This window comes from Stegastes partitus, unplaced genomic scaffold (genome assembly GCF_000690725.1).
Source record: "Stegastes partitus isolate 25-593 unplaced genomic scaffold, Stegastes_partitus-1.0.2 Scaffold621, whole genome shotgun sequence".
NCBI classification, from domain to species: Eukaryota; Metazoa; Chordata; class Actinopteri; family Pomacentridae; genus Stegastes; species Stegastes partitus.
The window spans coordinates 263,208-287,586 of record NW_007578352.1 but is presented as its reverse complement, the minus strand read 5'-3'; the positions used below and the strand labels follow the sequence as shown (position 1 = coordinate 287,586).

At 40.5% G+C, this 24,379-nt stretch overlaps 1 protein-coding gene across 3 annotated transcripts in view; it reads left to right on the top strand.

Moving 5' to 3' along the window:
• The first annotated feature begins 7,161 nt into the window (after positions 1-7,161).
• Positions 7,162-24,379, top strand: part of hmbox1b (homeobox containing 1 b) — a 29,906-nt gene continuing 12,688 nt past the window's right edge. Inside the window, exons 1-5 of one of the 3 annotated variants that reach the window (XM_008289561.1) lie at positions 7,162-7,364; positions 9,471-10,154; positions 15,917-16,002; positions 17,761-17,871; positions 24,119-24,272. In XM_008289561.1, the coding sequence (XP_008287783.1) occupies positions 9,475-10,154; positions 15,917-16,002; positions 17,761-17,871; positions 24,119-24,272 (1,031 nt within the window). In that variant the 5' untranslated portion in view covers positions 7,162-7,364; positions 9,471-9,474. Of the gene's footprint in view, positions 7,365-7,620; positions 7,961-9,467; positions 10,155-15,916; positions 16,003-17,760; positions 17,872-24,118; positions 24,273-24,379 lie in introns of those variants that run through there. The other 2 variants (XM_008289560.1, XM_008289559.1) reach the window with 2 other exon arrangements.

The following is a 24,379-nucleotide window of genomic DNA, read 5'->3' as shown; positions in this document are numbered from 1 at the left end:
GCTGCGCACTGAGGTCCTGTTTGCACTCTGGGAGTCTTTAGGAGGTGTATGGAGGAATGTAGGGAACTTCGAAGGGCACTAGGAGGGGACTGTAGTCACCTTCGCCTCCTATCTCCTAGTCGTCTGAGTAGTTTTTGCTATTATTATTTTTATTTTCATAGGTAAGTAGTTTTAGTATAATTTTGCACTTATATATTTAACCAAGACTTTCAATTACAGTTATTCTTATAGCACATTTAAAGCAACAGTTGTAGAGGAGAAATAAGACTTAAAAAGTTTAAATAGAAAGACTAAGACCCAACAATGTTATTTATGTTGTAAATTTACCTCAATCATTTAAATATTACGGTTAAAACGTTACAAAATGATGTACAATACAAATGTACCTGTATAAATATCATGGCTCTTTAAGAACAATTTCTATTTCCATGTCATTTTTATATGTCAATATAAAATGTACATAAAAATAATCCAAGTTTAGAGGGCAATTGAATCATATTAAACCGCAGTTTTGTTATTTTAAGACTAAATGTTGTAAAGTCACTTGCAAACTAGCTATTTATGCATAAGATTGTTTGCTACCATATTCTTAAAAATTCAGCTGCAACATAAATGTTAAATAACACATATTGAAATAATAATAAACTTTTTAAAAGTTTAATCATTGTCAACCAGTTTCTACAAAAGTTATAACTTTACTAAATGCAATCACTTAAATTCATGACTTGAAAATAACTCAGCGGGGACATTAGCTGACATTAGCAAAGTTTTCAAACTAGCAAGCTTGCTAATGTAGCATGACATTACTAGCTATATTATTATTAGCTTACCTTAGATTGTTAGCATTATTTAAAGATAATATATTTTCTCTGCTGGTTAGCTACAATGTTACTGTATTAGATGATGTTTTGATTATTGCAGATTAGTTTACCATTTAGGGACCAAAAACAGAAGTTCTAACTTTTATTGTCATTGAAGTTTAAATTTATGACATGAAAATAACTTAGCAGGGATGTTTAACCTACAGTAGAAAAGCATTCGAGCTAGCTAGCTAGTGCTACAGCATATAGCATAACGTTGTTAGCTTAGCTTAAAGTCAGCTAGTTAGATAATAATGCATTTTCATTGCTGGCTAGCTGTGTTAGATGGTGGCTTGATGGTGGCTTGATTATTGTCAATGATATTTAAATTCATGACATGAAAATAACTCAGCAGGGATGTTTAGCCAACATTAGCAAAGAATTCAAGTTAGCTAGCAAGTGCTACAGCAAGCTCACATAGCAAAACATGATTAGCTTAACACAAAGTTAGCCTTTCAGTCAGATAATACCTCAGAACCATATATTTTAATTTTCCCCCACCTGTAAATTGATTTTAATACTATTTAGAGCTTAGTAAAGCTTATCCATATCCCAATTCACCCTCTTATCAATTCTGGATATTAAGTTGACATTGAAATGTAAGACTCGACCAGTGCATTCTAAGAAATAAAATAAGTTGAAGACAGTGAGGAAAAATTCCCAACAAAGTTCATGTTTGTCTCACATCACTTAAACAGCCAGTTATCACACACTGAACCAACTGTCTGGACATCTTGTAGTAATACTACCTCCAATCAGATCAACCATTATGGTGATTTTATATCATTTCTATTGACAGAAAGTTGCTTGAACTCTGAAGCTTCTCTCTAACCTGATCTATTCCTCAGCCAAAGCCTGCCAAGAGTAATACCAAGGAGAGAATCGGCAAAACCGCAGTTCTCTCAGAAAGTACAAGCAGTTTAAATGGCTGTAGCATCCCTCTGCTGTTCAAAAAGAGCTTTACATGGCAGTACATCAGGGTCAGCACATAAATACCTTTCAGTTTTTTTTTCACCATCTCGATGCTTCGGCTTAAATGCAATTAAATTTGCTCCGACTGATGCCATGTTCAGATTGTGTTTCACAGCTGCAGCGGACTGCTAACAATGTCACGCAGGGTCAGATCATCAAATTGGATGCTGGAAGTTTAATTGAAATGATAAAAGAGGAGAGGACTACTACAGTGAATTCTTGTTCACAAGATTAAAACAGCTGGCACAAGTGTTGGTATGAGTACAGAACTATCACCCATAAACAGGACGGAGGATCTCGGCTCCTCTTAATAACACATGAGCTGATTGGTGAAATTTTGAGAGGGCATCTTTAAAATATTGATAGCATGCTACTTTTGCCATGCGTCTCTATTTTTCTGCATTTTCATCTTCATGGCTGATGTGTAGAATCAGGCTGGTACTGATGTATGATTCATGCATGAGGCTGATTCATCACTTATTCACTTTCATGAAGACGCATGCTGTTCTTGCCATCGCTATGGTGCAATATCATAAACTTCACTCATTTTAACTCAAAGAGCTGGAAAAAAACTTTTTTGATGCCAACTACCATAAACAAAAACTGAAGAACAAAGCGAGGTGCTGAAATCAGGCAGCAGCAGCCACTTCCCATGTGTTTTCGTATTATTATTAATCATATAAAAAAGCGAGATCAAGTTAAGTCAAATTAAATGAAAAACATAAAGGAAAAAATGTGCAGTTCATGCTATAAAATATTTGTGTATTTATGCACATGTAGTATGTTTAATCTCCCATTTGCACAATTCTATGAATGTAAGGAATACGCCTTAATAGGGAAAAAAAAGCAGCATTTTGACTCATCAAACCAGGAAAGTGTTGCTGCAGTTAATGCTGTTCCATGTAGGGGAGTCAGTGTCAGTGAATCAGGTCGTGAAAGTGAATATATCTGCTGTAATACATCATTTTCGAGTGACAACACCACAGACTCTTGTGGCTTTACAAGCACTTACGATAAAACAAATTACAACAATCATGTTTGGGGTTGTCTTTGGAAGAAATTCTGACTGAACTTTGAAGTTTTTTTTTTTTTTTTAACAAGCTTTACAATGCAAGATACTTATACATATAATGTCCACATCACATCAAGCTGTCAGCATTGTTTTTGAATACAGCACAAAAGTAAATAAATGGAACAAAATAAAATAAAAAATAGTAATAGTAAGTAAATAGTAACAATAGTGAACATCTCGGCAAAGTGGTGCCATAAATTCTTAACTATTTAGGAGTTTTTCCATTTTTTAAAATTTTGTTTGTTTTTCTTTTCCATCCTTTTTTCTCATTAATCACCTGTTCAACCCACGGACTAAGATCCTGTCAAATGCAAATATAACATCAGTGGCTCCCACCTAACTTTGAAATTTTTAAATGTGACATTTACTTCTGCTTTTCCAAGCAAATTGCCAAGATTTCAGGCTCATGTTGGTAGCAACCTCGTTTTGTTTTGGAGCATCCAGTGCCGTCATTTACAAATGTGTCATTTATTTTTCTACGGACAAATTGCTTTTTTTCCAAACTTGGAAGACAAGAAACAAAGAATTGTCCTGTTTGATGTTTGGTGAGCTCTCCTGACGAGTAAACAGCGTTTTATTTTCATCATGCAACACTTGTGATTCTCTAAATGGAGAATTTAGAGAACAAAGTGGTCACTGAGTGCTTGGTCAAATGGGGAAAACTCCAATTATCTACAGCTGATGGGCAAAAATCAGTTTGTTTTATGAATTTCACAGCAGTGGCACAACAAATTTAGCTTGACTTTAGTTTAAACTAAAACCTTTGTTGAGGCGAGTTTGAGCTTTTTATCCTCCGAGCTGCTGGAACAGCCCGACTCAGGACCTGAGAGCGGCTGAAGTGTAGAAACACCTCTGCAGCCTGGCTTTTGACCAAGTTTATTTTATTTTATTCATTTATCTTATTGTTTTTTGAATTCTCTTTAGTTTTATTTCAGTCTTGTCTTTTTGATCTATTTAAAGATTTTATGATTTTATTTACATATTTATGTAAATTCTTTTGAAAAATCAAGTCGCTTTTTTCCGTCTCTACTTGTTCTGTCTCATTATTGGCTTATTAGTCGTCTGTTAAACACCAAACTGTACACAAGGTGCTATAAAAATAAAGTTAGATTGATGGGTTGATTGATACTTTACATAAAAGACATGAAAAATACGCACACTTATTCAAATGTCAGCCATTTAGATCTTAAAAACAAAACGTAACCTCGCTTTGTTTCCACCTGACGTCTACACTGATTTAACTGTGAAAATACCTCACAGGTAACTTTAATGTATTCAGGTACAAAACAACACACAATGACAAGTGCAAAGTGACTTGTTTATTGTGTTATTTTTGGACAAAACTTGTCACATGGGGGCAGTATGACTTCCAGACTGTAGGTAAATTGTACAGATTCTGCAGAGCAGCGTTCACACTTCATTTACAGGATCTCTGGTTGTGTATCTTGAGTGAACGCTGCAGTGCATCACATATAGCTCAATGTAAATATGGCACCATAAGAACCTTTTATGAGCAACCGTGAGTTACCGATGCATTATTCATGACTGTTAAGTCATAGACAGCTGCTTTAACAGCATTAATATTCATCATAGTCCATTGTGCAAATGTTTCAAATTGCATCAGACTACTTAACACCTCCACTGTGGCAGATTAGGTTTAACTGTCTCGTTCAAAAGCACTTTGTTAAAAGAGAGCAGAGCACTTGTCACTGGCTTTGACTGCGCGTTAGAAGATTATCATCTGTGGGATTTTACCTGACGCACACCGAGCACCTCTGTTTGACAGTTAATTTCAAATTAAGCATTTTTTTTTTGGAGATTTGATTAGAAGCCGTAACAGTGAGTTAAAGAGTAAAACAGTGAAATGTATTAACAAAAATGTCAGCGCTGAGTGTCACTCGGCGTGCTTTTGTGGAGGATAATATGAAGGGTGTAATTGCGACGACTCTGCAGAAGCAAAGCAGGTGCAGGTTGAAATGAAGCAGAAACAGCACAGCAGAAAAAAATATTAATGGTTAACTTAAATGGGCTGTGTTTTTCAGTGGAAATGTCTAATGGATGCGCATGCTAAGTTAGCCACCTGGATCCATTTCCCCTCCAGAATTAAGCCTCTTTTAATTTCTCCTTATTGCTGACCTTCTTCCTCCTAAACCAGCTGAGCAAACAGCTCGGTCCTGTGCACATCTGAAACATTCAAAAATATGTAAATAGGTCTTAACGCTGCAAGATTTGTCACTTAATCTGAGCTTTGTTATTATAATAACACTGTATATGACTGTTTATGAGTCTGCATTAAGCCTGCGTGGGGTTGTCTGTGCATGAGTGATCAGTTTTTGGTAATTCAATTAAGTTTAAAAATGTATTCAGTATGTAAATGAGATAAGCTCCAAGATGGGGCCTCAGTGTTATGTAAAAATGCACCTTAAGTTTCATGTAATTTCAGGTTTTTCTGTGCGTTTTAGTGGATTTACATTTAATCAAACTGCCCCAAACACCACAGAGTTATCAGGAGTGAATCTGGACTTGGTTCTTGTGGTAAATTCCTATTTTTGGAATCCTGCATTATTAATATCCTTGAAATTAACATGAACAGCCTTTAAGCATTGATTTGCACCATAAATATTATGATGATAACTGAGGCAGGTTCATTCAATTTTGTGAAATCTGGGTCATGACATGTGCTGATGTGTTTTCACCAAACCTATCTAGCTGGATACTCGTCTAATCGTTCTCCTTGGTTTGACTACAACTTCATCCATTGACAGAGATTTCAGGGGGATGCCGGCGGTTGTGTTCTACCGACAGAATAACTGCTACAGCGCATGTCGTTTGGTTTTAAAGGCTTATTTCACCCAGACTACTTCTGTCCTGCAGTCTAGCTTGGTTGTTAAGAGTTGCATGACGATTACATTTACTAATTAGCTTAATTAGTTCCTTGTCAGGTGAAATAACAATGGTACGGCCTTTGGAGTCTTTACCAGATATCAGAAAGGTTGAACCGAGGCCGGCACAAGGATGACTCACTGTCATAAAATACTGTTAAAATACACACAAATGCTGACAGTGGTGTCCTGGTTTTCCCAAAATATGATGGAAAACTGTAAAATCTGAAGCCCAAAACCAAAAAACTGGCGTGAATTGGAAAAAGAAATGTTTAAAACAACGAGTTATGAAGCCCTGTTCATAGGACTGACTTTAGTTAGGCAGCTTAGGATATTATTGTTAACTTTACAGCGATAGATAAAGGCTTTTTACACATCAAATTTGATGCGTTATTATTTTTTTGTTCAATAAAAGGACTACATTGTGTCATGCATTCCAATCTATAACATTAAAACTTGCCATTACCTTTATCCCCTATGTGTTTTAGGGCGATATGCATTTTTAGATCTCAATTCTAGATCATGTAGATTAAAGACACACTGTTATTTATGAATCGTATCTATCTGCAACTTCAAGTACTGTCTTTCAAAAGAAGAAAATATTGTAATCTATAGGTAACTGCAGTTAATGTTGATTATAGTTATAACAATATATGAATACAGTGTTTTACTGGAAAGTCTTGTCAAACTGTAAATCTCACATTCTGCTGTAGAATAAGGTCCCAATAGATATGATGAGTACAAATCCAGTAACTACTGTAAAAAAATGAGTCTGATTTTTTTCTTGCGCATGTTTTAAATGAATAAAGTGTGCATGCTGTAGGTTTTAGATGTTGCATTTCTCTATTTCTGTACAGCTGTTAAATGGTGTATTTTTCCCCTCTACTTTATAGCTTTGATTTACTGCACTTGCTTTTTCTAAATCATTTTGTGTCCTTCTTTACATTTTTCTCCTTCAAATTCCTCCTGTGTGCAAACCGACTTGATAACAAAACAGATTCTGGCTGAATGAAATCTACTTGGAAGAGTTTTGGAAACAACTTGCACCACTTTATTTTCATTGCACTCTGGAATAACTTGGTGCCATTATCAGATTAAAATCTTGTCCCTGCTGGACCGGGGCCCCCAGTGGTTCAGGACCCTCAGACCGCCTCTGACCCGGACCCTGCACCGCTCAGCCCGGCAGCAGCAGCAGCAGCAGCAGCAGCTGTGGTCACATTAAAACCAGCATCGCCGTTTTGTGACAACTGTAGATCAGCGAGCCATCAGCTCCCCCTCGCTCCTGTTTCAGGGATTTGTAGTTTTTACAGTAGAGGACGCCGCCGCGTGTCGGAGGCCTCAGTGGCAGTAAAACTACAGTTCCCTCGGAGCTGCTCGGAGGTGTTAGTTGTCAATATGGCTGTTGTCAGACAGACAAAGCAGAGAGGCAAATAATTCGCCTCTGATTAGAAATCCTTGGAAAAGGGTCGGACAGGGCACTGTTATCAAACTGCTTTGTCGCTCGGCTGCAGTAAACGACACAGCGGCTCTTCGCTTGAGTTATAAAGTTAAATGGTTCAGTGGACGTTTTGAACCGAGGTAAGTCATGTACTTAGCTCTCTTCAACACTGAAAGTGATGTTATTAATATCAAACGCTAGCCAGCGACGGCGGCTAACGTCAGCTAGTATCGGCGCTGGCACGGCTAGCATGTTATGCTAATCATTCCACAACGCGACCGAAATAGCTCACGTTAAGTTGCTAGCCGTCCTCCCCGTGATGCCAGCGGGACTGTTGTCAGTGTAAAATCAGCAGCTGGGGGCGCAGAAAATGTTTTGAGATATTTTTTGTTTTGTTTGGTGCGTGTGTGTGAGTGTGTTAAAGGAGGCTGCGTGCGGGTTTTCATTTAACCGGGCATTGTCCGTCTGCCACAGAAACATTTGCTAACGTTAGCTTTTGGGCAAAGGGCGTGAAAGCTGGCATCACCAGCGGTTCGCCCGCAGCGGCAAAAGGAGCGACAGATTTTTTTTTGCGCTGGTTTGCACTGCGGGCCCCACAGTCAGCAAAACAAAAACACATGGAGGCAGAGGAGACACCGCGGACTGTGGTCAGTTTTGGGACGATTTCGAAAACTACACCGCGAACGAGGCGAGAGTTTGGTGGGGAACATCTGATGCATGCAGCCCGTGTTGAACGGTAGGGAAACCTCGGCTGTTTCTGGTCGCATGATGAGCAGACGGTTCGGCGAAGCTGTGATTTATTCCTGAACTTTGCTGAACTGATATGCAACCCGATAGGATTGTGCACAAAAGGAAGTTTGCATTGCCGTTTGTGCAAAGAGAGCCCCGTTCGAACTGCTCCGAGGCAGTAAAGAGCAGTGTTTCCTGCAAACTGTGTTTCCACCAGTTTAACCAGCTTCTTGAGCCGAAGTGAATAGTTAACTTAGTCAATGCTTCATCGGACTAGGTAATGATTTCAGATGCTCGGTTTTGTTTGCAACACGCAATGTGCCAACATCACTTAAACTACTGAAATACTTCAAATGCATCCAATTGCATGTTTAAAAAGCAGTGATGTTCTAGTTAAATGAAGCAGTCAGACAGTTGTAGTTTTAATTCACCTCTCTGGGATGTGACAGATCTTGCAGTGTAATTGTGCTTGGTAATGATTTACAGCCAGAGCAGTTTGCCTTATGAATTTATAATGATAACTTAAGGGGACTAGTTAATGTTCACCAGTGCTACAGAAGTAATGTATTTCAGTGCTGACCCAAAAGGACTTTTTTTTTTTCTTTCAATGTGCTTGAAATCCTTTTAAAGACCTCTAAAGGCTTATATGCACCGCACTCCTATTAGTTTTCCTTCATAATAACTTCAAAACACTGCATGCACTGTGGAGTCATTTAGTTTTTTTTTTCCTGTCCTCTGCACAGTAACACAGATGTAGAAAAATGCCAGTGACCCCTTTTAAACCATTTATCATATCAGCATAGGTCAGGCTGGCACAGAAGATGGAAAATCTGCCGCAGTCTGATTCCAGTTGCATTGATTTTGAGCACAGCAAATTGCTTATGAAAAACATACAGCGTGGGTGGTGTGCAGAACCGGGGATATATTGTAGCTCTTAAAGAACGACAGTCAGAATGTTAAGATAGCATCAGCTGTCAAGGTGACTCTGGCACTCTGCGCGTGTTGCCTGCTGGTTCCCAAAAATAGCTGATTTTTATGCCCTGCCCCTCCCTCCCTTTTTCTTTCACACCTCTATCTCTCGCTCTTGTCTTCCTTTTCTTATCTGCTGCCTCTTAATTTTCTACTTGCAGTTTTTTCTCCTTTCCCACCCTTTTCTTTCCACTTTATCCCTCTAACTCTCCTCCACTACCTTTTTTTTCTGCCTCACTCCTCCTTCCCCATCATTCTCATTTTTCTCCCCATCTGCAACTGCGTTCCTTTTCACTCTTTGCTACTTAATCCTCTCATTTCCTCTGTGCCGCCACCATCCCTTCATCTGTCTCATTTATGCCTGACTTTCCTCCTTGCTCCTCCTTTTCTCCCTCTTCCTTTTCTCCTCCAGATCTTTAACATCCACTTACTTTCCTAAGGATTCCTTCCTACTTTCCTTAACTTCACCCTGCATTTCCTGCCTCCTTTCCCCTCCTCTTATTCCTCCTCTGTTTCACAACCTGTCTGTCTTGTCTCTCATCCAGCAGCAGGATGTCTGAGTTCAGCGAGGAGCCGCGCTTCACTATTGAGCAGATAGATCTGCTGCAGCGGCTGCGTCGCACCGGCATGACCAAGCAGGAGATCCTGCATGCACTTGACACTCTGGACCGGCTGGACCGGGAGCACGGCGACAAGTTCGGCCGCCGAACCTCTTCCTCCTCCTCCTCCTCGTCCTCCTACGGAGTAGGCGGGGCGAACAGCTGCACCAACAACTCTGCCTCTAATACTACTACCACATCCTTCAACAATAACAACACTGCCTCGGCAACCACCACCTCTTCCGTATCATGCAACGGCAACAGCGGCGCCATCAACAGCGCCGAGGGGAGCACCGGCGACCACTCGGCCGCCGCCGCCTCTTCCACGACCTCCAAAATCTCTACAGCCACGCAGACACAGTTCAACAGCGGCGGGGGGCTCTCGCCATCACCTAGCAACAGCTACGACACCTCCCCACCTCCAGGGCCGCCGCCACCTTCTGCCATCCTGCCATCACCGGTGGCGCTGGTGGCGCTGTCACAGAACGGCCGTGACAGTCTAGCTGCTACGCCCAACGGAAAGCTGTCTCCTCCACGGTATCCGGTGAATAGCGCAGCAGCAGCGCGAGCGTTCGGGTTCGAGGCCACAGAAGAAGACCTGGACATAGACGACAAGGTGGAGGAGCTGATGAGGTCAGTAGTCACAGAGTTAAAGTGAGCTCTGAAACTTTGTTGGGTAACTCTTTACTTTGCAGTTTGTCCAACTTTAGTTGAGTGCTTGTAGAAGTGGGCAAGTAATTATCTAAGATTGTGGTTGTCTCATTATAGTGACTTATGCTGATTTCAAAGGCTTCATTCACTTGAATATAAGCTTAAAAGACTGTCTGACATGAATGGCGATTGAATGAAGCATAGCCACAGTAGTAATGATCTTTTCACAGAATATCCGCATAAAAACACAAAAAAACGCACTATAGGTGTTTCAAAAAGCAACCTTGAAGGCTATTTACTGTTATCTTCTGAGTTTTTCCGCCTTATGTTTTCATTTGAATAGCTTGAGCGTTACAATGGTCTTCAGCCTGGAATTAGGGGCATCGTCTTTATTGGCAGTAATGTTCGTAATGAAAAAGCAAGAAAGCGCTGTTTATGTCGGGGCTAATTAGATAGCACCAAATGGAAACTCAACTGAAGCTCCATTGTGCGCAGCTGCTGTTGGAACACATTCATGTTTCACACGCTGAGCTTTAGAGTTCATTCTTGACCTTGGAAACAGAAGTTTAGAGAACAATCTCACCACGAAGTCAGTTTGGCATCACATGATCTTCATCAGCAGATGGCATTTGCTCTGTCTCTCTTATGTTATTCCTAATTCTAATTGTTGATTTTATGTTTTCATTCTGTCTAAGAACTTTCATGGCTTCATGTTCCCGTTGGCTTTAGAAGTGAGGTTTAAGGTGCGTTTTTGACCTTGAAAGCAGCAGTTGGGGAATTATTTCCATTTGACAGCTGTGATGCAGCATTCAGTTCCATGTTGTGTCTCTCTGTAAAATAAATGTGCTTCTTTTATTTATTTATTTATTTTATTTAAAAGTTTTTTTTTAGGTCTGACACAGTCCAAGGTTAGTTTATCTGTGCTCAGGTGGTGTAAATTCATATGACAGCTGATGTTCATTAGACTGCTTGAAAACAGATTTGTGATTTTCAGTTTGAATATCGTCTCTTTCTCTTGCATTCAGTATTATTTTTAGGATGTGGGCTTGTGTGGAAAAGCTACATGTAGAAATGAACCGATCGTTGGTAGGACACATGCCAAACCATTATTATCTGTTCGCTTCTCCTGTTGCTGATTGACTAGAGGTGGTAGATTCTGTGTCACATCTTTCAGACAGGCATTTAGTCAGTTTTTAAAAAACAAAAAAAGGGGTCGTCACAGTTAAAGGTCAATATCTCTAGTTTATTGTGTTGACAGTTATAGTCCAGTCGCCCTTTTGTTGGACGTTTTGGCTGCAGCCATTTCCGTGTGATGTCTTTCTTGCCAGCGGCCAAGATTATGCATCAGGTGCTCATCTTGAACTGTGAGTTTGTTTGGGTTTGTGCCCAGGTGTAAGAGTACAAAAAAATCATTAGTTCCTCAGCAGTCTCCTTTCAATATGAAAAAACTGAAGAACAACCCAAAAAAGTTGAGCTGGTAGTTTTGATCTGCCAAATCTCCAGGCCTGATAGTTTCACTTGTTTCTGCTTATATTCAGATCTGTGCTTATTATGTTTGATTATGCATTCACCAATTAATACATTAACCAAGTTAGGTTCATCTGTTTAATTTGCTAGCCATCTCTGACCTGAACATGTAAGAACTAAGCTTTCTTTTCAAGGTTTCATGTATTTGGATGCTGTTTTAAGTGTCTCGCTCACATTTTACTCACTTTGTCCAGCTGCACATAAATGCAAAAGATGACAGAATGACCCAGAGCACAGCCACTTCCTTGTGTTTGCAGTCACTAAACAGGAATGTAATTTGAGCTCTGGGTTTAGGTCTCAAATTTGTCAGCACCACTTACATGCCTTTAGGTGTTTAAAGATGGTTCAAGATCCACTCATGCAGACCTCAAAGGGCTCCCATACTTTTACCTGTAGTTGTTGTGGTGGTCAAACTGTTGCTATAATATCTAATTTGCCTTTCATTTAAGCCTTAAGTATTTGTATTAGTACTGTAGCAAGTTTTAATAATATGTCATAAGCATTTCAGCAGTGGTGCTTTAATTAGATCTCATACACCAAAGTTGTTAAAGTTTAAACCTGCGACTTGTTGTCATCCTTAACCACCGGAAAGAAAAACAGTCCAAGTAGGCCAATTCCAGTGTTTTTCACCTTTACACCGGTTATGTAGCCCTAACACAAAGTTAAACTTTGACAAGGTGTAGTTTCTGCAAAACTGTAACTGTGAAGCGTTCACACGAACAGTAGTGATGAACAGTTCAACGTTTTTATACTGAAATCTCATTTTTCAACAATGCGATTAGCAAATTGTAAAGGATGCATGTTGGATATATGACATGTGACCACTAAATAATGATTAAAAAAAAAAAAACAAACACATGCAAGCTGACTTAAACTTTGAGGGGCAGTTAATGTTGCCCATTGATCAGCGGATACGACTGCGTTCACCCATTCCAGCTGTTCAACTGACATAAGCCCAGTCTAATTATTAAATTCTCTGGACCCCAAAAACCTGTCAGCAGGTTTAAAAATAAAGCCCACATTACACCATTTGAGAGAATCAGAAACTGTAAAAATAGAAAGAATTGTGTCCTGTGATGGGAAAACTGGAGAACCTAACCAACCCTAAGCTGAAATTTGTGATATTTCAGTGAATTCACTCTATTCGACACTACTCACTTAAAAAGAAAAAGTGTCTGCTCCAACCAGCCTCTGTAAAAATCTACAGATGCTGTGTTCCTTGGCACAACAATAAAGACATTAGTGACTTGGCTGCAACCAAGAGTCATGTGATGAAAATTCAGGGACTGAGTTTACACAGAGCACGTAAGGGTCAAGTATGGAAACAAATTAAAAATGCGAGCAGTGAAATGTCCATATTGTGGAGAGTCGCCTTTTGTGTTCATAATTTGTGGCATTCTAACTTTATTAGACTTCACAAAGGACATTTTTTAGGTTCCTTCTACTTCTAGTCATGGCTGTGCTGTTTCCATAGAGCTGCAGGAGTTTGTATTGAAGTGAAAAATGAGACCACAGTGAGTAAAAATGTGATGGAAGCCACAACCACCCAGAAACGACTTGGAGTTCAGAGGGTCCGTAGCCACACCTCGTACATATTCCTGCACATCTGACCCAGACTTTAAACCGTTGTGTGGTTTTACAAATTATTGCTGTCCTCCTCGTGTGACATTTAGTGGTATCTCATGTGGTAAAAATCTACTTTTAAATCTACGAGACAGTGAATCTTGAATTGTGAACCCTGACTGTAAAAAGAAAGTGGATCACAAATCAAGTGATGCCTGTCAGAAAAAATCCCCATTAGATATTTCCCTCAAATCATTCAGCCCAAACAGACACTAAGTGCCTCGATGCACGGGTACTAATTAACCATTAATGAATAGCAACTCATATTTAGAGTTATGCAGTCATTAGGTAGGTAATTAAAAAGACTAATAACAGTCAAACACCTAAATAAGAGACAGAAAAGGTTGGCAGGGACGCTTTCATTCCAGGAGCACCGAACTGGCTTTTTTTTAAGCACCAGAACACATGACAGTTGTGATTAGTACATTTGTCTTGTACACAATGTACCACATAAAGATGTTCGTCCTGTGACGGAGTATCAAAATAACAGACGGGCATAAAGGCGTTCTTGTTGAGCTTTATGCGTACAGTCAACAAAGACTTGGTCGCATAAAAGGGGAAGTATTCTGTGGGAGGCATTGGAAAAGCCTTCAGGGTTCAAGATGACATTTTCCAAGAGGGAAGGGAAGGAAGAAAAAAAAAAAACCAGGCTTTCCATCATGCACCTCTGGAAACATTACATGAAATTACATTAAGCAACATCCAATGACATTAGATTTGAAATCACATGCTCAAGTAGTTGCTGAGGCCCATTACTCTGACAGGTCCAGTGTTCTTAATCTATCACAGTCCACATGTTCGCCACCTCCGATCTTCTTCTTCTTCTTCTTCTTCTAAGCACTTTACACATTAGCTGTGGGCTCCTGCTGCCTTCCAGCTGCCCTGCACGAACAGTCAGAGTAAGAATAGGCATTTAGGGCTCAGGCTCTCTCCTCGGCGCTGCACTAGCTGTCCCGTTGCTCATTCACGCTGCCTCTGCATTAAATTACCCGTCCTCTTTAGACAGCCCGAGAAGTTAAGTAGTGTTCAAAAGCCCTCGTCCTCTCTCGCCTGTAGGACTCTCCAGCGTCTCGCTCGGCGGGGCTGCGGGGGCGCGACACGAGGCTTCAGCTTGTCAACAATCCCACGGTGCCCTTCCGATTTTCCTCACTTTAAAGTGCACATTTCCGTCTCTGCGGGGGTTCGGCCTTTTGAGTTGGCATCCAACACATCTCTCCCCCTCCTCCTCCTCCTCATCATCCCTCCTCCTCCTCCTCCTATTCCTCCTCCTCCTCACCCTCACCCCACTCTTCCTCAGTCTTGTACAGCAGCTTGTGCTACATTGATTCGCTGGTGTCGATACAAGCAGCGTTTTTTGAGCTCTAATTTTAGCTGCGCCGCAAGAGGCTGGTGTGGAGGATATTGATGCTGGATGTCAAGAGTCGTGACGCATTTTCATTTCAGAAATATGCCAACAGAGCGCTCAGGACTTTGATGCGTTCTCCATTTTGACTGTGCGAGCCTGGGATGCTGACTGGTTCAAAGGCTGCTGTGATTGTATGTGTGTTTTTTATTTTTTTTATTTGAGCACTAGTGCTGGTAAAGTTGGGTGGGGGTAGGCGCCCACTGGAAATGCTTTCACATGGAGCAAAAAAAAAAAAACTAACTGTATGGATAAATGCACCAAGCAGTTTACACATCTGACAAGTGTTCACAACCCGTACCAGAGGAGGAATCGGGCCAAGACAGTCCTAAGCGTGTTGGTGTGTGTGTGTGTATGTGCATTATTGTGTGTATATATATATAAGGGAGGGGATTGGGCTCGACGCCAGAAAGCAGGGTGGGTACACTGTGTGACTGCACATCCTCCATTCCTGCAAGTCTGTGCATGTTTTATGCTTTTTTTCCCTGCTGAGGAGTGAGATAGGGGAAACATTTCCGTTAGATACATTTTGGAAATATAGATTCTCTCGATTGTGGCTCAGTTCATACAGCCGTTGCCTTTTGTGTTGGTCTGAAACGCAACGCTGATTGCGCGGGAGCCGTATAAAAAGAACAATACATCGATAATGCTGTCAAAATGCAGCCCAGATTAAAAAAAAAGAAGAAGAAGAAAAAAAGGGAGCTGTGGTTTTGTAGTTTTCCCACGAATAGATGAAATACAGAAACACAGATTCGCTCATCTGACATGAAAAGAGGGACTCAGTTATTGTACAGCATACCAAATGAGCGGTCTGAAACGAGCACAGCGTCTGTGACAAAAGCATAAAACATGTATGTGTTTGCTGTTAATGCGGGGTAATCATACAGCAGCTTGCACCGAAGCTGAACATACGTAAATCCGTCTAAAAAGCACGAAAATAAAAGCTGTATTTTTTTTTTTCTTTCCATGCAGCAGTTCCGAATGCCTCTTATCTCCACTCCATATATTTTTATTTTCGCTTGCCAATTAGTTGTCACCACATCTCTCTAAATGTATACAAATGATGCATTTCTTGAATAAATTGCTGCCACTTCATTTCGGTTTCCGTAAAACACCAGCAGGCTTCTTTGTGTTTCGCTGCCGACAGTGTATTAAGTGGTATCGCTGTGTTCTCTGCGCTGTGTGTTTGCAGGAGGGACAGCAGTCTGGTGAAAGAAGAGATCAAAGCTTTCCTGGGGAACAGGAGGATTTCTCAAGCAGTGGTGGCACAAGTTACCGGTTAGTAGCAGACAAACTGACTCACTCCTGATGCCATCGATTTTTCTGTCACAAACATGCTGTCACTTTGTCGAGCACGTTTATCGATTTTATATGTATGTTTTTTTTTTACATTTACATAAAATCTGTGTTGCTGCTGACTCTTTTAGAAACCCTTTTTTTTTCTGTCCCTGGATATACGTCAGGCAATCACATCATGATTTACAAAGGCTGCCTTCTGAACACTGACGAAGCAGCTGATTTGATGTGCAGTTTCTCAGTCAAACCACTGCACTTCTATTGTCTGTCACAAGATAACAGCACAGCAGGCTCAAAATCACCTGAACTAAAAAAAAAACAAAAAAAACTGATAAAAACAAAAATAGGTGATGAAAACAAAAATCCCTTTTTGTTCACTGCCCTGATGCTCTCAGCTTCAGCAGTGAATGACTGTAAAGTTAGTGAATCTGCTGGTGGAGTGTTGTTTCTATTGTCAGCAGCCAGTAAGAAGAAGTGGTGCGATTGGATTGTATAACTAATCTTTATAGCTGATCAGGACACACCGTTTTTTTTATTACTCTGACCGTGTGACGCTCCCATATTTAAGATCTCAGATAATCAGCCAAGACATTAACCCTCTGAACTCCAAGCAGTTTCTGGGCATTTTATGCTCCTGCCACATTTTTATTCACGGTGGGCTCATTTTTAATCTAAATTTAAAGTCCTGCACCTCTATGGAAACAGCACAACCATGGCTAGATAGAGAGAACTCCAACATGTCTTTTGTACAGTATAAGGTTATAATGTCATAAATGTTGAATCTCTTTGATTATATCTTTTGCAAAAATTGGGGAAAAAAAGGTAAATGTAAGTATTTTAGATAGCTCACTAATGTACATTTAAAATTTGTTGCCACACTTGTCTGAATAGTTAAAGGACTGGCTTTGATAATTGGTGTAATTTTAACAAACCTTTCAAACCCGGTGGCGAGTTAACATGTGACAGTTGTTACCAATACTGGAAAAGTGGCTCTAGATATTATAGATATTGTTCTATAACATTTTTAATTTGTCTCTTTACTTGTCTCCTGTCTGCTCTGTGTAAACACAGCCTGCAGTTTATCCAAAAATTCCCTGAACTTTGGTCACATGACTGATGGTTGTAGCAGAGTAGTAGTATAATGGCTGCACATATTTTAAATGTGTTATTGCTTTTTTTAAACTTGAAAGCTTTTTTCCATACTTGTCTGAGTAGTTGAAAGACGTTAAAAATCTGCAGATTCTCTCTGTTTTGGCAGCTTAATGATTGATGGCTTTTATTTTATTTTTTTAAAGGTGACATGCCCTTCAAACTCACTGGTCTGTTCAGAGGGTGAAAATGTAAAATCTGTAGATAAAACCAGTGACTCAACATGTAGGAGTTCTAGTGTGGGTCGCTGGAGTGCACTTAACTTGACAGAGCTTGTGACGAATACACTTCTCTTCATCAAAATAAAATCAGGGTGCAAATACTGGTATCAACCTTCCCCAACCCCTCTCAGTGAACTGATAATATCAAGTTTAACCGGGAGCCACTAAAAAAAACAAGCATCCTGCTGTATTTCTGTTACCGCTGCTTGTGCACCAGACAAGTGATCGGAGAAGAAATAAATCCAGGAGAGAGAAAACCCTTTTTCCCCCTCTTTTATTCCCCTTGAATTCTTCCAAGGGCTGTATACAAGTTGTGGTGGAGCTTGATGCGAAACACTCTGTCGTAATTCAGCGTCTGGCTGCTTTCCAGGCATCAGCCAGAGCAGGATCTCCCATTGGCTGCTGCAGCACGGCTCCGACCTGAGCGAGCAGAAGAAGAGAGCCTTCTACCGCTGGTACACGCTGGAGAAAACCACACCAGGTACATCTGGCTTCATTACCCCACACACACACACACACCGCTCGCTTCTTTTTATATTTGTTTGGCGTTTTGCCCTTATTTGACAGTTGGCAGTCCAGAGAGGGAAAGGAAAGAAGGGCCCCACGGTTTGTTTGTGCGTTGAAGGGCTGTGGTTAAAAATGGTGGCAAAATTTGGAAGCGAATCAGAGTTTTTCCTGCTCCATGCAGTTTGTGCCAAGATTGGGCAACGAAACGAAATATTTAGGATGAACAGAGCAGTGCCAGAACGACTGTTTCAGTCACCACAGTCAGTACTATTTAACTTAATCTAATCTGTCTAATCTAATTTAATGCATAGATGTTGGAGCCTTGCACATGTGGTTTTCATTTGTGATTGTTTTCTTTTTTATTTGTCCTGCATTCAAATGTGCATTGTGTATGTGCTTTATGGTATGTACATGTGGCGACGAGGTACCTGGTGTGCAACATAAAGTTTCTCCGTGTTATTATGTGAGAAACCAGTTTCGTTTCATTGCTCATGTGAACGTCTGCTTGACCAAACGAAGAGAGTTTGAAGCTCTGTTGTAAAGCTAGCAGTAGAGTTTGCCTCACTAATTGCAGCAGGGAAAGAAAGTTAGCACAGTAGGATAACACTCCATTCCCCGCAGTTTGCTGTTGCACCGTTAATGAGATAAGTGGCGAGCATTTTGTGGTATATGTGCTGCTGGGATGCGATCTATATGATGCCGCCGTTCTATGTAGTATCCTAAATGTCAGCAAAAACACGAATTGGAGACGGAGGAGGATGATAAGACAGTAACAGCAGCTGTTTGTTCCTGCTAAATTTGAGTGCTGTTGTGGTCTAACAAATATCATTAATGTGCAGCTCCAACCAGAGGATATAAAGGAATGTGCTCTCCTGCCAACATAGCAGCACTCTGGGAAATCAGTCGTTTAGCAGTTTGTCCTCGGACCGAACAATAATAGTAATGATGAAAATATCACAGAAATATGGCCAAGTGTTATATACAAATTGCAGTAGCTGCAATTTAGAGATTGTATTCACTGGACTAAAAGGAACATGATGGTTTGGTAGATACTGCAGCAAAAATCGTCTTTTTAATTTACATTTTTTTCATTTGAAAAGACATGAAAAAACACAATCATTCTGACTGCAATTATGAGTCTTCTTGCAATTTCTGACAAAAATGTTCTTTTCAATTTTTTTTGTTCAGCTTTGGTTTGTCTGGTAAAATATGTTTTAGTTGTGTTAACTAAGACCACCAATGTTCCAACAAATACCATTCCTACTTGTCCTACTTAGTGTTTTTTAATCTTTCAAAACCATATAAACATCAGCAGCCTAGAACAGAAGCGTACGCAAAAATACAGCTCAGTCAGTAATGATTAATAATAACATAGTAATAATCCTGTATTAACATAGTAAAGCTAAAGAACTAACACTAATCGCACAAATTCATGTTCTAAAAACTGATACCAAGCTAGCTTTCTTAATAAATACTGTGCAAAAATCATGTGTGTTACTCATGTACAGCCTTCTAATGTGTTTTTTCTTTTTTTTGTTCTTCCTCCAAGTTCAAGTTGAGTCACTCAGTCTGTCCCAATAACCACAAGTAGCAAAGCTGTAAAGTGCTTTCTTGTGCAACATATTTCCTGTAATTATAAAGTCAGACAATCTCAAGAAATGAACGTACTGTACTGAAAATGAAACAATCTAATAATTGGCTGGTTTTGGCTGATGCATAGGCACCAACAGATGTCTGCGTATTTTAACTTGATGCTAATGGAATAACCAGTCGGATCAAGATGGTCTGTGTTACTTTAAGTGATAAGTTCTGCCATAATGACACAGTGTTGTAATTACAAGCAATATTTCTACACTGTGCAGGCTATTATATCAGTGTCAGTGTACAGTGGGACCAAGATTTTATTGTATTCGACAAGAAAATAAAGATAGTGGTATCCCTCTACACACAAAAATTGGCTCGATTTCAAATAATAAAACAACAAATCCACGATTTAGAACGAGCATGTAGACACACAAAAGGTGGCTTCAATGAAAACCATTATATTTCAATATCTAGTTTGCCTGTTTGCCCGCTTGCTGTACTTTTTGACAATTTCTAGATTTGAACAGCGTCTGTAGCTGTGATGAAAGTTTCTTCCACGTTTTAGCTTTTAGTTTATCCAACCTAGAGCATCAATGAGCTGACACTTTGCTCCACGGCATCCTTTAAGCGCTCCACGGGATGTTTTTTTCGGGGCTCTGGAGGTCCATCGTTAGACTTTGATTTTCTCCCAGGCAAAAATATTCAACAGACAGCATTTGGATTCTGAAATCTTTATGAAGCCGTTTCAATATATTTTTGGCAGATTTCGTTAGCTTTGCATCCAATAAATCAATAAAAAGCAAAAGTTCACCTGCACAGCTACGAGAATAAACCCAGATGCTCCCACCTGTACTTTACCCACAGTGCAGCCTTGAGTTCTTCACCGGGGTTTCTCCACACAAGATTTTTTGTTTCTTCAATTTAATGCCTTCAGTTAATAAAAACAGTGGAGAGAGACAAGAAATGTGGGGAGCAGCGGAATGACGTGCAGCAAATAGTCTCCAGCCGTGAATCGAACCAGCTGCTCAGGACGTTAGTGCTCATGTGGTATCAAGTAACCGCTCTATCATGTCACACCCACACTAACTTTTTATTGACTTTCATCTGGAAATGACACTATTCCTTTTTCTTTTTTTTTTCGCATGGCCTTTTGCAAATTTAATCTTAGCTGTCCTGTTCTTTTTATCTTCTGAATGGTTTCCGCCGTATCGCTCGCTCCCTCGGTGCCGTTTCAGATGGTCTGTGAACTTGCATTTAGCGATTCCGGTTGATCTCTGAAGCGTTACTCAAGTCTGTTTCTTGCCCGTTTTTCTTTATTTTACTCTCAATTAGCGTTATCCTGTGGATCAAATCCCAGTTTAACTAATATTTGATGAAATAACCTCATGAACCTCACAGAAGTCGGAAGAAAGTTTGACAGTCTGAGCTGAAGAAACTGCAGTACAGAAATGTTTAGAGGCATTATTTCCGCTATACAGTTTGCCACCAGAGATTACTGACAAGATGATTACTTCTGGTTGTAGTTCTGCTTATTATGCATCTTGATTACACATCTTTAAAAAAACCAACAAAGAACACATGGCACCCTGTGAAACCTGCTGCATGCCCTGTTGCCCTAAAAGAAAACTACTCTGTTGTTCTTTTTGTGGATGCAAAATGGTGGCAACAAGCGAGCCATGACTGGATAATTATGACACCAGACCACCAGAGAACTAAGGCGATGAAGCGTTTTAGATTCAGCGCCAGAGGTGGAAAAAGACTGATTGCTTACTTTTAAACATACAGCTGTCGTGCAGTAACACAATAATAGAACCGAATCCTGCAGGGAATTTGCAAAATAAGCTCCATAATCACTTACACGATGTAGTTTGGGATTTAGCTACATGTGTATTGTTCAGAATAGTTTAAGTTATTTGTCATTTGTTGACCTGCCTGTTGCTGTCTTATTTTCTATTTAGTTGTTGACTCGGTCAGAACCTGAGACTTGAATGTGCTTGATGTCGTCATGTCTTTAGTGAGTCAAGTCTCATTTTTGTGACGTAATTGCTGCAATATCTTTTTTTATTAAGTATTTCCTTTCCATAAGGTTGTTAGGCTTCTGAGATGTGGACGGAAAAATTGTCCAAGAACTCCAAACTCTGACCTCTTGTGTTTCCCAAAGTGCAGCCGTAGTGTTATCCTGTGATTTTTAAAAAATTCACGGGCTATATGTCTATATAGATACAAAAAACAACTTGGTTTGTCTTGATAAAGTAATATTCAAGGCTGTGAAGAGACACCTAAAGGCAAACCAATGACAAAAAGGGCCACACTGGACTGTAAATGGTTAAAAAAAAAAAAAACCCAGCCGGACAGATGCTTTCTCTGGATCCAGACTGTGCATGTGTACATACAGGCCTGTGCGCGCTGTATCAACCTATAGCCGGGCAGCAGACATCCCACGCCTCGTCCTCTGCGGCATGTTCCTCGGTGGAGCCCTGCCAACACCGTCAGCACTGGAAACTGCTCTATGCTATTTATGGCCAGACTGAGCCCGGCCCAGCTCAGCCCAGCCCCGCGCACACGCCTCCATCACTGCTGCAGAGAAAACTGATGCCCCATTCATACTGTTCTGATAACCTGGGCTGTGGCAGGGTTGACCCAGTTAGGCCTCGCTGACAATGTCCGCGTCAGATTATGTTATGATGCAGCACGTGAGCCTCCGTGCCCATAATGTATCCAGGCTTTAAGCTGTAATGCGGCTAGCTTTATGCGTCTGAGAGCAAATCAAACCTTTTGTGTGGTTTTCTTTTCTGCTGTGGTCATGACTTGAGACGAGGCAGCGCCGTCCTCGTCAGCACTATTCAGTCCAGTTTATAAACAGAATATATTGTGAGATTAGCAAAAGGCGCTGTACGTTCTCACATACATTTTCATGAGGCGGGGAAGGGCTTCTTGGCCGAGGTGGTGCTGTGCTCAGTTCATCTGTCAAAACAGCCACTAAACACATTATTACTACATTGTTCTTAGACTGCTACTGGCACAGTTTGTGCTTCCAAACCACAAGCACACCTGCAGACTGTGTGTTGCTGCTTATTGTGGCTTGACTCTTCCTGACAAGTAAACCATTTTCAGTTGGAACTTAAAGGTGGAGTCTGCAGTTCTGGAGAAAGATTGATTTTTAGCTACTTAGCATATTTAGACATTTAGCATGAAGCAGATTTACTGTCTCTGTCACTCCTACCTCCGTCCTCGTTCCTCTCCATTTCCCCTCTGTTTTTTACAACATGGCTCGAAATGATCCATTGTGTTCAGATCTGGATCAGTCCAAACCACATTGTTTGTGTTCTATTTATAGACAAAAGCTGTGTACACACCATGTAAACACCATGATGAGAAGTGTATGAAACACACAACACCAAGGCATTCAGACATGTGCCTTGTGAATATTTTGTACATTTAGAAAGTCTCTGAGTAATATCAGTTTCTTTTGTGAACAAAAGTGTACACACAGTTGTAAAGCCCATGTGTACATCATGGCAGTCTTGAGTTTTCAGTGACTCCTGTAACTCTTAATTTCGTATAATGGAATCATTGAAACCCATAAGATTTTGTCACAAAGAACAGTCATGCATTTGGGTTCTTTCATATATTTATTGTAGATGTTTTGGAAATATGATAAAAACTGCTGTGTATATTAGCATACATACATACTTGGTATATTACTAACGTAGCACTTGGTTATATCAGGTTAAATATCTCGTGGCCATTTTCACCTCAACTAGGCGCTTTTGGTAGCCATCCACAAGCTTCTGGCAAGTTTCATGGATCTATCTTTGAACACACTGAATTTGTGCAGTTAAATTAAATGTGTTGGCTTTCAGCCACAGACTTGTTTCTTTTTCATGGTCCACACTATTAATGGGTTTTCAGTCAAGACTGTTGAGCAGACCAGTCTAAAACCTTAATTTTAGCCTGATTTAGCCATTTCTGTACCACTTTTGATGAGCTTTTATGGTCATTGTGTTGTTCGAACACACAGCTGTTTTTAAGATCCAATCTTCTGGCTGATGATTTCAGGTTTTCCTGTAGAATGTGGAGATAATCCTCCTCCTTCATCATTTGCTTTGTGTAAAGCATCAGTTCCACTGGCACCAACACAGCCCAGAGCATAATACTGCCACCACCATGCCTGATAGTACATTTGGTGTTGTTGGGGTGAAAAGCTTCAGCCTCTCCGCTCCAAACATAATTCTGGTCTGTTTGGCCACATAGCTCCATTTTTATTTCATCTGACCACAGAACGTGCCTCCAGAAGGCCTTTTCTTTGTGAGTGTGATCAGCAGCAAACTTGAGTGGAGTTTTAAGGTGCTGTTTTATAGAGGAAGGGCTCCCTTCTTGCACAGCAAACTCAAGACTGCCATAATGTACTTGGTTTTTACAAGTTTCTGCAAACTGTTGTTCACAACTGTCTAGGAATTTGTGCGAAAGAGTCTGTGCAATCATTCTGTACAATATCAGTATTGTTGTTTGTTTTTACACTTCCCCCTTTGCGGCTCTAACACTGCAAGTTTCCCCACTGTGGAGTTAATAAAGGGTTATCTTATCTTATCTTAAAGCCGCATATTGCAAATTTAACAGAGATTCTGCTGCTCCAGGTGCCACTCTGAACATGCGACCGGCTCCGTTGCCTCTGGAGGAGATGGAGTGGAGGCAAACCCCGCCTCCCCTCACCACCGCCCCTGGAACCTTCAGGTTGCGTCGGGGAAGTCGCTTCACCTGGAGAAAAGAGTGTCTGGCTGTGATGGAGAGGTGAGGGCAGAAGAAAATATGGAACTTAGCAGAGGATTGTTTCATAACTTTTTATTTCCTCAAGGAGTAACGGAGACACTGCAGCCTGGACAACGAGGAAATAAAGC